The 12,722-nt window shown below is 34.8% G+C and overlaps 2 protein-coding genes across 2 annotated transcripts in view; one reads left to right on the top strand and one right to left on the bottom strand.

Annotated features, from left to right (window-relative positions):
* LOC142356259 (serine/threonine-protein kinase MRCK alpha-like) overlaps positions 1 to 12,722 on the bottom strand; it is a 521,049-nt gene that overhangs the window by 288,565 nt on the left and 219,762 nt on the right. The gene's annotated exons all lie outside the window — the stretch shown is intronic.
* Positions 6,209 to 9,597, top strand: LOC142335533 (uncharacterized). The gene is made up of 2 exons (XM_075384072.1): positions 6,209 to 6,329; positions 9,362 to 9,597. The coding sequence occupies exons 1-2, from the start codon at positions 6,209 to 6,211 to the stop codon at positions 9,595 to 9,597; spliced, it is 357 nt and encodes a 118-aa protein (XP_075240187.1).

The raw sequence follows: 12,722 nt of genomic DNA, 5'->3' as shown, positions 1-12,722 counted from the left end.
TGTCAAGGGTTCTAATTTTTTGCTCGCTGTCGGAATTTTTGAGTTATCCCCAGAAAATTTGTATTAAAATTACCCTCCTCATTTATATATTCTCGATATTGCTCCTACTTGTTTGTCAGGCCTAGACAAGCCAGAACAGTCCATTGAAACTACCCAACAGCACAATTTTCAAATAAAATTATTCAATGCAAGATCGGAAAAGAAATGGTCCCCAAAACAATTGTAACTTGTGCACAAGCAGGCTTACTAAATTGAGAAAACTAAGTAAGGCCGTACTACGGAAGCTTATAAGTACTAAAGTTTCTCTAACGTCAAGGACTTGTTTTCGACACTCGTTTTTGTTGGTCAAACTCTTCACTCCTTTGAATCATTTCATGAGCATAGAAGCGGTTGCATACAAGCAGTTGGCTGGCATGCATTTAACTTAACTGCTCTACTCTTGCTTCGACTTCTGCTGTTTTATAATGAGTAGCTTAACTGACAGATCGCAAAATTTACATTCCTATTTGTTTGGTTTGGGTCTCTATTGGGTTTATCAAATTTTCTTTATTTGAGGGATTTGTAGCGTATCTAGGTGCTCACGTGATCCATACTAGACTGCACTTGCAATTGATAAATTATTGAAGCTTGAAGCCAATAATTTTTGTCTGAACGTGCCTATGAGCAGCCTTTGTTCATGATCAGAACCATTAATATTGAGACAATACCCTTAGTGAAAAGGTATTGATAGTGAATTATTTTCCGCTAGAGGCACTTGAAAACAGGTCAGTGAGACCAAATAGTGTGCTCTTGGTTGGTGCGATTGCTATTGATTTACCCAATAGTGTTCTAATTTTGCAATCTTTGTAAAATTAACGATAATAATTCTGTACCAACCATTTAAATAATTTAATTTTACATAATATCATCAACCATTATCAGATGATTCGTGGTTCGCGATCATATGCAACCACCCAATACCCCTAGTCCAACTCCGAAGTTTATGTTGCAGATCTTAAAAGAATCTTGCCAATGACGCTAATCTTACAAGATCTTGTTTATGACGGTTATCTTGTGAAACTCTTGTCTGAGAGTCTGGTATAATTATGTATACAATCTTTGGAGAGTTTTGCAAGACTGTTGCTAGGTTTTACAATATAACAGTCGGCCTTTAAGTAGAGATAATCATGATATGGTCTTGAGCAAAAGCAAGATTCTTCTTTTTAGAAAGAAAACAAAAGAGTGCCAACTCGGCAGTCACAGTCCCAAGGTCACCTGCAAAGGACCAGATACGGTCATGATCGACAAGATTTCTATTGTTTCTGGGGCTTCTTTAGGTTACAAGTCAGCAATTGAGTATTGTCGTGAACAACTGGATGGTCAGTTTTGGGGAGATATTGACGATTTTCCAGAGGCACTACAGGTATTTTAACTTGTCGCTACCTGATATGGCGTTGGATGTCGCAAATATTGAGCTGTTAAATCGAGTCTTAAGTTTATTTGAGTAGTCTATATGCATCAAATCTTATCGGCTTTGTTATTTTGTAATCAGAGAAAAATTAGGCAGTAAAATAACTTTAAAACCATCGGAAACAACATCAATAAGATCACCATTTATATGCAAGTTTCCTGATCAGGTTTCAAAGAAAATTGATTGTCAAGAATTTCTGGGTTTAGCAGACAGAAGGTTGCGTGGCCAACCCGGACTGAACGGCAAGTCAATATCAGTACTGGGCATGTCAAATTGCAAATCTTATATCAGTACTGATTCAGAGCTTGATCATGTCACTTTTTACACTTGTCAGCTTAAATGCAAGTCTTGGCCTAGACGTGCAAGTCTAAATGCAAGTCTTGGCCAAGACTTGGCACGTCTAAAAAACGTCCAAAATGGGTCCCAAAAACGTCAAAAATAGCCGAAAAAATTGTCAGAAAAGACCGAAAAAACGTCAAAAATAGATCCCAGAACGTCAAAAATAGCCGAGAAAAACGTCAGAAATGGCCGATAAAACGTCCAAAATAGGACCAAAAAACGTCAAAAATAGCCGAAAAAAAAAACTAAGAAATGGCCGAAAAAACATCCAAAATAGGTCCAAAGATCGTCAAAAATAGCCGAAAAAAAGTAAGAAATGGCCGAAAAAACGTCCAAAATAGGTCCAAAAATCGTCAAAATTAGCCGAAAAAATTGCAGAAATGGCCGACAAAACGTCAAAAATAGGTCCCAAAAACGTCAAAAATAGCCGAAAAAAACGTCAGGAATGGCCGATAAAACGTCCAAAATAGGTCCAAAAAATTGTCTCAAAAAAATTGATTTTCATTAACGGAAGTAATTCAATAATTGAAAATCACATTAGTAGCTGTAAAAATAGACTTGGAATATCATGGAAATAACGGTTTCAGGACGATTTATAATGGCCTTTATTAATTTTAAAACAAGCAGCGTGGATGACTTCCGAGAAGCAACTCAAATAAACCCTCAAAAAACGCAAATGGTGTCGCATTTAAAGAGTTTTGCAACAGTTTAGTTTCACTAAACTTAATATTTACAAGCTACGTATGTAAAATTTTCTCAATACGCAACCAATAAACTCATATCTTACGCAAGTAAATCAACGTCCCTAAGAGCACATTGCAAATGCATTATCAACTTGTCACATTCCGAAGGTGCGCCTGGATTACTATGCAAACAAATAATCGCAAATTTATGCTTTGTCAAATATCTACTGTCAGCCATTGTTCAACTTCCACCTTATACTAGGTAAACAAGTTTTAGGCACCAATTTATACAAACGCACTTCAACTTATACATTTTGCAATTACTGTTTTCTTAGTAGGTCTTTCGCGTTTCTTCGAAACTTTCTAAATGCTACATGTCCCCTATCAAAAACAACTAGATGGATCGACTGGTTTTGAAAACCAAAAATTTCCATTGGTTCTTAACGAAACGAAATTGAACCGAATTATTAAGAGAATAGTGTCATTCTTGATATTAAAGCCATTTCATTTAATATTACAAATAGCGAAGAAAGTTCACAATTCTCGGGTACGTCAAAAAAACTCGAAAAAATTGTCAGAAATGGCCGAAAAAAAGTCAAAAATAGGTCCCAGAATGTCAAAAATAGCCGAGAAAAACGTCAGAAATGGCGGATAAAACGTACAAAATTGGTCCAAAAAACGTCAAAAATAGTCGAAAAAAAAGTAAGAAAAGGCCGAAAAAACGTCCAAAATAGGTCCTAAAATCGTCAAAATTAGCCGAAAAAATTGTCAGAAATGGCCAAAAGAACGTCAAAAATAGGTCCCAAAAATGTCAAAAATAGCCAAAAAAAAGATACGGTCATGATCGACAAGATTTCTATTGTTTCTGGGGCTTCGTTGGGTTACAAGTCAGCAATTGAGTATTGTCGTGAACAACTGGATGGTCAGTTCTGGGGAGATATTGACGATTTTCCAGAGGCACTACAGGTATTTTAACTTGTCGCTACCTGATATGGCGTTGGATGTCGCAAATATTGAGCTGTTAAATCGAGTCTTAAGTTTATTTGAGTAGTCTATATGCATCAAATCTTATCGGCTTTGTTATTTTTTAATCAGAGAAAAATTAGGCAGTAAAATAACTTTAAAACCATCGGAAACAACATCAATAAGATCATTATTTATATGCAAGTTTCCTGATCAGGTTTCAAAGAAAATTGATTGTCAAGAATTTCTGGGTTTAGCAGACAGAAGGTTGCGTGGCCAACCCGGACTGAACGGCAAGTCAATATCAGTACTGGGCATGTCAAATTGCAAGTCTTATATCAGTACTGATTCAGAGCTTGATCATGTCACTTTTAACTCTTGTCAGGTTTAATGCAAGTCTTGGCCTAGACGTGCAAGTCTAAATGCAAGTTTTGGCCAAGACTTGGCACGTCTAAAAAACGTCCAAAATGGCTCCCAAAAACGTTAAAAAATAGCCGAAAAAATTGTCAGAAAAGACCGAAAAAACGTCAAAAAATGGCCGAGAAAAACGTCAGAAATGGCCGACAAAATGTCCAAAATAGGTCCAAAAAACGTCAAAAAGAGGTCCCAAAAATGTCAGAAATAGTCGAAAAAAACGTCAGAAATGGCCGATAAAACGTCCAAAATAGGTCCAAAAAACGTCAAAAATAGCCGAAAAAATTGTTTCCTAAGCAAAATTGTCTGAAAAAAATTGATTTTCATTAACGGAAGTAATTCAATAATTGAAAATCACATTAGTAGCTGTAAAAGTAGACTTGGAATATTATGGAAATAACGGTTTCAGGACGATTTATAATGGCCTTTATTAATTTTAAAACAAGCAACGTGGATGACTTCCGAGAAGCAACTCAAATAAACCCTCAAAAAACGCAAATGGTGTCGCATTTAAAGAGTTTTGCAATAGTTTAGTCTCACTAAACTTAATATTTACAAGCTACGTATGTAAAATTTTCTCAATACGCAACCAATAAACTTATATCTTACGCAAGTAAATCAACGTCCCTAAGAGCACATTGCAATTGCATTATCAACTTGTCACATTCCGAAGGTGCGCCTGGATTACTATGCAAACAAATGATCGCAAATTTATGCTTTGTCAAATATCTACTGTCAGCCATTGTTCAACTTCCACTTTATCTTAGGTAAACAATTTTTAGGCACCAATTTATACAAACGCACTTCAACTTATACATTTTGCAATTACTGTTATCTTAGTAGGTCTTTCGCGCTTCTTCGAAACTTTCTAAATGCTCCATGTCCCCTATCAAAAACAACTAGATGGATCGACTGGTTTTGAAAACCAAAAATTTCCATTGGTTCTTAACGAAACGAAATTGAACCCAATTATTAAGAGAATAGTGTCATTCTTGATATTAAAGCCATTTCATTTAATATTACAAATAGCGAAGAAAGTTCACAATTCTCGGGTACGTCAAAAATACTCGAAAAAATTGTCAGAAATGGCCGAAAAAAGTCAAAAATAGGTCCCAGAACGTCAAAAATAGCCGATAAAAACGTCAGAAATGGCCGATAAAACGTCCAAAATATGTCCAAAAAACGTCAAAAATAGTCGAAAAAAAAGTAAGAAATGGCCGAAAAAACGTCCAAAATAGGTCCAAAAAACGTCAAAAATAGCCGAAAAAAAGTAAGAAATTGCCGAAAAAAACTTCCAAAATAAGTCTAAGTTTCCTAAGCATCGTGCTTCCCTCGAAAACAGACTCTTTGTACCTTTCACCTATCATATCTTGTAAATATTGGAATCTTAGTTTGTTAATAATGTTAAATAAGAAGTGGGCTTTTATTACGAAAATTGATACCCAGGTCGAAATAATCATTCCCTTTAGTTATTTTCAAATTTTTACTGAAATTGAATGTCATTTTGATCTGCATTTTTTGCTCCATTTAGTTGACCATGTTTAATATTTCATAATTTTGTTATAGTTTTTGTTAAATGCTTTCATCAGCCAGATGAGTCGTTGTCTGTTGCCGAAGTTGCGCCCTTATTTGTTCATCAAATTAAATTTGTTCGTATAGTTTGTTCAGTCTTGCTATGAAATACTTTTAGTTCATTTCATTTATTTAAACTTAATTTCGTTCTTTCACTTTTCAATTCAAAATTCAGTAATCTCATTCTTTCCTAAATCTGCGAAGCAAAGCTAGCTTAATCCTAGTAATAAAAAATTGCCAGCAATTGCGAGGCAATTAACATCAAACTTTAGTTGCTTGATATTGCTAGACAACGAAATTGGACTGCAAATCTAAACGTGATTTCGCGCGGCAATATTCGTCAACTATTCTCAATCAACAAATCTAGAATTCGCCTCGCGAAATTGGAATTAAATATATTGGCCTTGCCGATGACGACACGATGCAGTCAGCACACAGAGAGTCACGGAAGACACCCCTCTCTGTTGAACCTTTCTAGGGAAGAACAACATTGGAGCCTTTCGTTGGGAAAAATAGAGAGTGAAACTCAAATTGCCCATTCTAGCGCGAGAAAAATTTGTAGTTAACACCATTTTTGTTGGACACCAAAACAAGTAACCCTACCCAGGGAACCGAAATTTGAAGAGCCGATAGAGGACGCATATGAAACATCTGCAACAAAAAACCAAATCAGAAATGAACAAATTGAAGCTCAGAGGATAATGAAATGCTAATACTGCTAGAAAAAGGCGAACAACAATGGCCAATGTGTTTTGGTACTGTTCGTAAGTATGGGAAGAGAGGGACAATGACTTTTGATCCAAAAATTTCCTCGCCTGAAAATTTATTTTACGACTCGACAATTGTGGCATGCGCTGGAGAAGTTTGTTCAATTCAATCATTCACCCCAGTAATGTCAATTTCAACAGGTATGTTCTCTCTTCAAGAAAACAGAAAAAAGAGAAAATTTGAACAATTGTACAAAATCTTGAAAGAGTTGATGAAATCTGTTAGCTCGAAGCAAAATGCGAAAACTTGATAATCAGTGATGTCTGCTTCGTACATATATCAGATAATGATATATAACGCTAATTGTTGAGAGATGCAGCCAGAACAAGCATTGGTTCTAGTCATCAACATGGAGTTGAGACATTGAAACCAGCAACGAATTACAGCTAAAAATTCAATCAGATTCAACGCGATACAACAAACAAAAGATTTTCGCGTTGCGAATTCAGGGCAACAATAACGAGGACGAAATACAAAAAAATTATGAGGACAAGTTTATGGTAAGAATTAGGCACCAGAATCACAATCAGAATTATGCAGCTACCGGACAAAAGTATATTCCTTGTGTCTGAGAGAATCACTCTGCAAAAGTAGTCATAGACGATAAAATGAGTTAAGAGCAAATGCCCCTTGCAGACGAGAAAAAATTGTTCAAACAGATAATCAAAATGAGCAAACTGAAAGTATTGTTGAGAAATACAAAGAAAAATTTGCATCAAAATAAAACTTATAAGAGGATAAAAAAGTTGCAAAAATTTCAAAGGAACACTAAAATGAAATAAAGCCGATGAACATGAATTTGATCATTAGAAACTCATTGCTCTTTAAATTGGGTAGCGCATGCGCTTGTTTGCTTGGAGTGATCAGTAAAGAATAACGATTGGACCATAGAAAAACCATAATCTGTCGTAGTTGCAGATGGACACCGTTCAATTTTGGGAGGGATCTGTTTAATTATCTCGGAATTTGCATCAAACAATAACCGTTGCCAAAAAAAGTTAATTGAATTGTCAATCAGTGTCCGAATAGGAAAAAAACAGCTGAAGAATTCCCTGTTCTAGTTAGCAGATTGGAAAGTCAAAGAACCACACTGTGAAAACGGAATTTTATAAAATTTATAAAGCCAACCACCAAAAGAAGAGGAAAGTTGCCTTTCATCTCCAACCGAAAGTCAAACTGAACTAAATAAACATGTTGTCAGGTAGTCACAATGAAAATTTCTCTAGTTGGTCGGATCAGAACCTCATTTGCCAATTGTCATTATAGCACCATTGTTAAAAAGGTTCAATCGATAAAAGTGACCTTAGATTCAAAAACTTTGAATAAGTCAATCTACGAAAAAAGACACCAAATGGCAATTATTGATTCATTGTTGCAGACAATTTTTCAAACAGTCTACCATAGTAAGTAGATTTTAAATACGCATACACGCAACTAAATTTACACCCAGATACTGTCCGTAATTATTTGTTCAATTTTGTAATCGGCGACATGACAGGCACATAGCGCTTTGAACCCTAATTTTACGGATTGACATGTATGCCAGCAGAGTTTTGAAAAGCAATAGATTTTACTTTAATTGGGCTGGATGGCAGTCTCCTAGTCAGCAAAGGTACCTACAAAAAACATATGAAACTAAAAGAAAACGCTCAAAAAGTTGGACATAGAGAAAAGCAGAATCAATTTGGGAGAAGGTCACTTTGCAAAAATTGAAACATAACATCTGGGTCATCGATTTAGAGCAAGAGGACTTACACCAATGCAAGACAAAATTGAGGCAATACATGTTCGTAAATCGACAGGAAATTTGGAAAAACAACGGTCCTTTTTGGGTTTAGTGCACCATCTAGGAAAATTTGTTCGAAACCTATCAGAATTGTACCACCTGCTTAAATTCCTTTCAATGAAAAACATAAAATATTAATGGAACGAAAAACAAAAAACAGATTTTCAAGAAATTAAAACAAAAACAGCCAACGTCACTGAAGAGAGACACTTCAATTTATCATCTTCCTGATTCGAACATAAGACTAGTAGATTATATCTCTCGAGAACCGCAACAAGAAGTTGGTTCTTTGTCAATATTTGACGCTACTATGAGGCTACTTTAAAAAAAAGATCTTGCAAAAGGATTGGTTGTTTTGAGGCGGTAACCAAAACAACTCAAAACAAGGCTAGTAACCAACCAGACGCTACTTCAAATTCCGATCATACCCAAAACAGTCAGCCAGCACGAAATAGCAAATCGTATTTTTCCAAATTCGCCCATAGAAATCAATTGAACATAATACAAAGCAAAATTAACGCCCATAGAAATCAATTGAACATAATACAAAGCAAAATTAACACAAGCACCAATTAATTTCTATTCTTACTCACGGTTTCAAACTCGGAAATTGAAACATTGAATGACATTAGGCAAAATAGGCCAAGCAAATTAAGCTTTTATGTCGAGGTCGGTTCATCTTTATGATCAGCAAATCAATCAGCAGGAGTGGATAAAAGCTCTATATGCACAGGTAAATCATTACCAGCACTGCAAAGTGTAGCCCATGCCAAAAAATAGGTAAAAATTTAAAACATATCCTTTCAATATCAAAATGATCACCAATCAGATTTTCGATAATTCCAAATGAGGAAATACGTAGAGACTTTAGGGAACCCATTTACAACAAAAAAACTATACAGGTATTTTTTTAGCTTGCGTTGGTTGGTTTTCGAAGTACACCACCGCACAAATTTTTTTATAGAACCAACGCTAATAATGTCCAAATTTACTTAGAAAATTTCCTTTTATCGCATGGCGTGGCCCGTTGAATAAGATTATACAGACCAAAATGCCAATTCGGTGAGCGACTAAAAGGAATGTGTAAGCACAATAAAATTGAATTGAAAGAGGCGCCAATTCAAGATCACAGATCCTTAGACTAGTGTATTGTTTAATTCAAACATTTGAAAGTCGCTAATTTTGTATTAAAGAGGCAGCTAAAGTTAAATTTAAAGCATCAATAAACTCGCCAATTTTTCTGTAAAAATTTTTCGAATTAAAGACCTTCAATATTTTACCAGTTGAAACTTACTTTGGAAGGAATCCAAATACGCAATTAAATGACATAATTAAACTATCTGATCCAAAAAAATTATGTTATTTCAATTTTGGATAACTCTTTAGATCTGGAATTTGTAACATGGGATAAATTGATCTCGGAAAACAGGTGGTACACAGAGCAAAGTGACGTGGTGAAAGAGCACAATCGGATGAAAGAGACAAAGAACGTTAACGCAAGAGAACAGAACGATCCGCGAGGCAATTCACACGTCATTACAGGACGTTGGGATGGCAGTACTACGAACAGTATTAACACATACTCTCATAATTGCCGAGAAAAAGTCTCGGAACTAACGTAAAATTGAGACGAATTATACTACGCATGGGCCCCAGGATTGACGACAATAAAACAAAGGGTCACGGTTCAATAATCAAAAAATCTGAGAAATCCCAGGTCACAATCATGAACTCGGTTTCGGCAAGACTTCGGACATGAAAAGGGCGGAAAACAACACTAGCAGAATATGCAAAAAGAAGACCTTCAACTTTAGCGGGAAAGACTAATGAGGAAAAAATAGAAAAACATGCTATGGACTCAAGAAAGAAACTTTAGGTAGGAGTAAAAATTGAACTCCAACAGCAACCAGACATTGTTAGTTGTGTTTCCTAAGTTCATTCAAGTGTGCCGAGAGCATTGAAAGTACGAATGGCAACAATGTTGTTGAAAACAAAATTACATCTGCAAGAGAACACTCAGTTTGAATTAGATGTTTCCTCATCGCAAATAAAATAAAAGTCAGCAAATCGGCCTGAGCAAAAACAATCATACGATACTGAAGTAAAAAAAATCAAAGTGGAAACGCTCACTGCCTTCTATTACCGAGACAGATGAAACCAATCAGTCCACACAATCACGACCCCCAATTGATATCACCATCAACTTGCATCTTTTTAGTAACACCCCAACTTCATCATCTAGAGCGCCATGTAGACAAAAACGCAGACATGCAATAAAACAGAAGCAGAAGGCAAATAAAAGTATAGTGGAAAACATTCAAGCAACTGCGGCGCAGAATCCACAAACTCCAGATACTCAACTGACGATTGAAACGTGCATCCCAACGCAGTGATACCCAATCCAGTCGTAATTTTTGCCCAATTATGAACCAATGGAGATGCCGATTTGCGAGGCAAAAAGCGCTTCGGATGCTGACAGTCTTTCTGGTATAGATATTATAAATATATTTTTTTTCGTTTTATTCAATTGAGGGGAAAATCTGATACCCATGTCAAACAAATCGTTTGTATTTATTTTTTCCGGTTTGTTTTTTTCTTCAAAATTGTACTAAGTTTGAATGTCATTTTGACCTTCTTTTGTTGCTCCATTTCGTTGACTATAATTAGAGCTTCACAATTCATTCACTGTTTTTGTAAAATGAGGCATTTGAGTCATTGTGTTCTGCGGAAGTGGCTCCATGGTTTTTTCATCCACTCAATTTCGTTCGTTTGATTTTTTCAGTCTTGCTGCAAAAAAGTCTGAGTTCCTTTCATTAATTTTAGCTTAACATCATTCTTTCACTTCTCAACTTGAAATTGAGTGATCTGATTCGTTTCTAAAAAAGCGAAGCAAAACTAGATCAATCCAAATTATAAAAAGTTGTCACTAATTGCGAGGCAATTATCATCAAATAGTAAATGCTTGATAACGCTGAGCTAATTCAGGCAGAAATGAAACTTCAAGCAAAAAACTCGATCCAAAAATAGCTAGTATTTGCCTCGCTAAATCGGAAATCGAAAAATCGGGCTTCCGAATATGACAAGAAGCCATAAAGAAGCGTTTGGTTCTTTTCGCCCTAGGTTCTCTTACTCATATTTATTTGGTAAAGGATTAATTACGCGATTGTATTCCAAGTGCAATATTATAGTTGAAGTTCTGAAAGTGCTTTGCAGGCGAATCAATCCACTGTTGATGTTTTAAAATTTCAATTGCATATCGAAACACTTCGCTGAGTTTAGGAGTTAAAGAAGTGGAGTAGCAAAATTGTATTTTACGAGTTGTCTTGAAAAAGAGAAAATGGCGAATACGAATACTGGATAGGTTAATATAATATAGGCCCTCTAAATAATGGAAATTTTACGTTTTCAAACAAACAGAAACAATCCAAGTATCAATTTAACAAATTATTATATAATATGAACAAATTAAAATATTTTATATATATATATATATATATATATATATATATATATATATATATTAAATGCTGGTTACGCTAACTAAATCGTTTTTTTTTGCTGGCTACATCAAAACTTTTGATATTATTATCTTGGAGGCAATTAGAACAACAAATAGCATTTTGCGATGGTAATGCATAAAATTTCAAAAATTTTGGAATCACAAAAAAGAAAAATAAGAAACATTGTTAAGTCCTTTGAGTATGAACTAAAAAATACAGAACATAGTTAAAGGCAATGTAGTGTTAAGAAGTATAAATGAAACAAACGTCACATATTGGGAAAGTTTAAAATTGTATTAAATTTACAATGTGTTAAAACATCGACATATTAGGAGATATGAATTATAGTTATGAGAAAATGTTAAAAATGCTAATTCTAGAATTAACATTTTCGAAAAAAAAGAAAAGTTAGAAAAATTGCTTATCCTCCAATTAACATTTCTTGGAAGAAAAATTGACGCCCTAAAATTAAGTCAAATTAAGATTGAACTTGAAAGATTTGAGATTAGAATTCAATTCAGAAACAGTTGGGTCTTTTAGAAATTCAATCCAGAAATTATTTTTTTTGTAATTCTGAGAGCCCGGTTTTTGGGGATATTTCCCCTCAACGGGAAAGATAAATCGTTATACCAGTCAATTGCTTTTTTTTGAAAAACAGTTTTGCATTGCAATTGTTTTTTTTTGTTTGCTCCACTTGACAGCTTGTTTGAACGGTTTATTCATTTTAGAACTTAGGGTGGCTAACTTGAGTTCATCGAAAGCTTGTAGATCTTCTTTTAGAAGCTTTATAAAATATATAATAACCCCATACTTTATAAAATATTCTACTAGGAAGATGTTGTGTTTGATCTTGAGATCAGTGGTCCTGTCAAATTCGGTTCTGTTGAAAGATGCTTTTATCCCCAAGTTCAGTTGTTTATTTTGAGTAACTCGAAGTGATTTTTTAAGACCTGAGAACAAAAGAATTGGGTAATGCAGAGCGTTCTGTAAAGCAGATCTAGTTCTTTTCTGGAAATATATTTTTGATGGAGTAAATGACCTTTATGCCAACAACCATTCTTCTCAGTACATTTTTTACTTCTTCATCGAAAAAAAGAGTACAATCAAAATGAACTCCCAAGTAATTCACAAATTTTTTCTTGAGAACAGTACATCCGTTAACAACTATTTCTTCAATTTTGTTCCTTTTTGGGGCTCCGAAAATAATGAATTCGGTTTTGCTTTCATTTACATTTGACTCATTTCTC

This window comes from Convolutriloba macropyga, chromosome 2 (assembly GCF_964194025.1).
Source record: "Convolutriloba macropyga chromosome 2, txConMacr16.3, whole genome shotgun sequence".
NCBI lineage: Eukaryota > Metazoa > Xenacoelomorpha > Acoela > Convolutidae > Convolutriloba > Convolutriloba macropyga.
This window is presented reverse-complemented; position numbering and strand designations above follow the sequence as displayed.

Excerpts from the sequence above, each read along its gene's own strand:
- LOC142335533 (XM_075384072.1), top strand. The coding sequence starts at position 6,209 with ATGACTTTTGATCCAAAAATTTCCTCGCCTGAAAATTTATTTTACGAC. Across the intron at positions 6,330-9,361 it reads AGTAATGTCAATTTCAACAG|ATCTGGAATTTGTAACATGG; the intron begins GTATGTTCTCTC and ends ATAACTCTTTAG.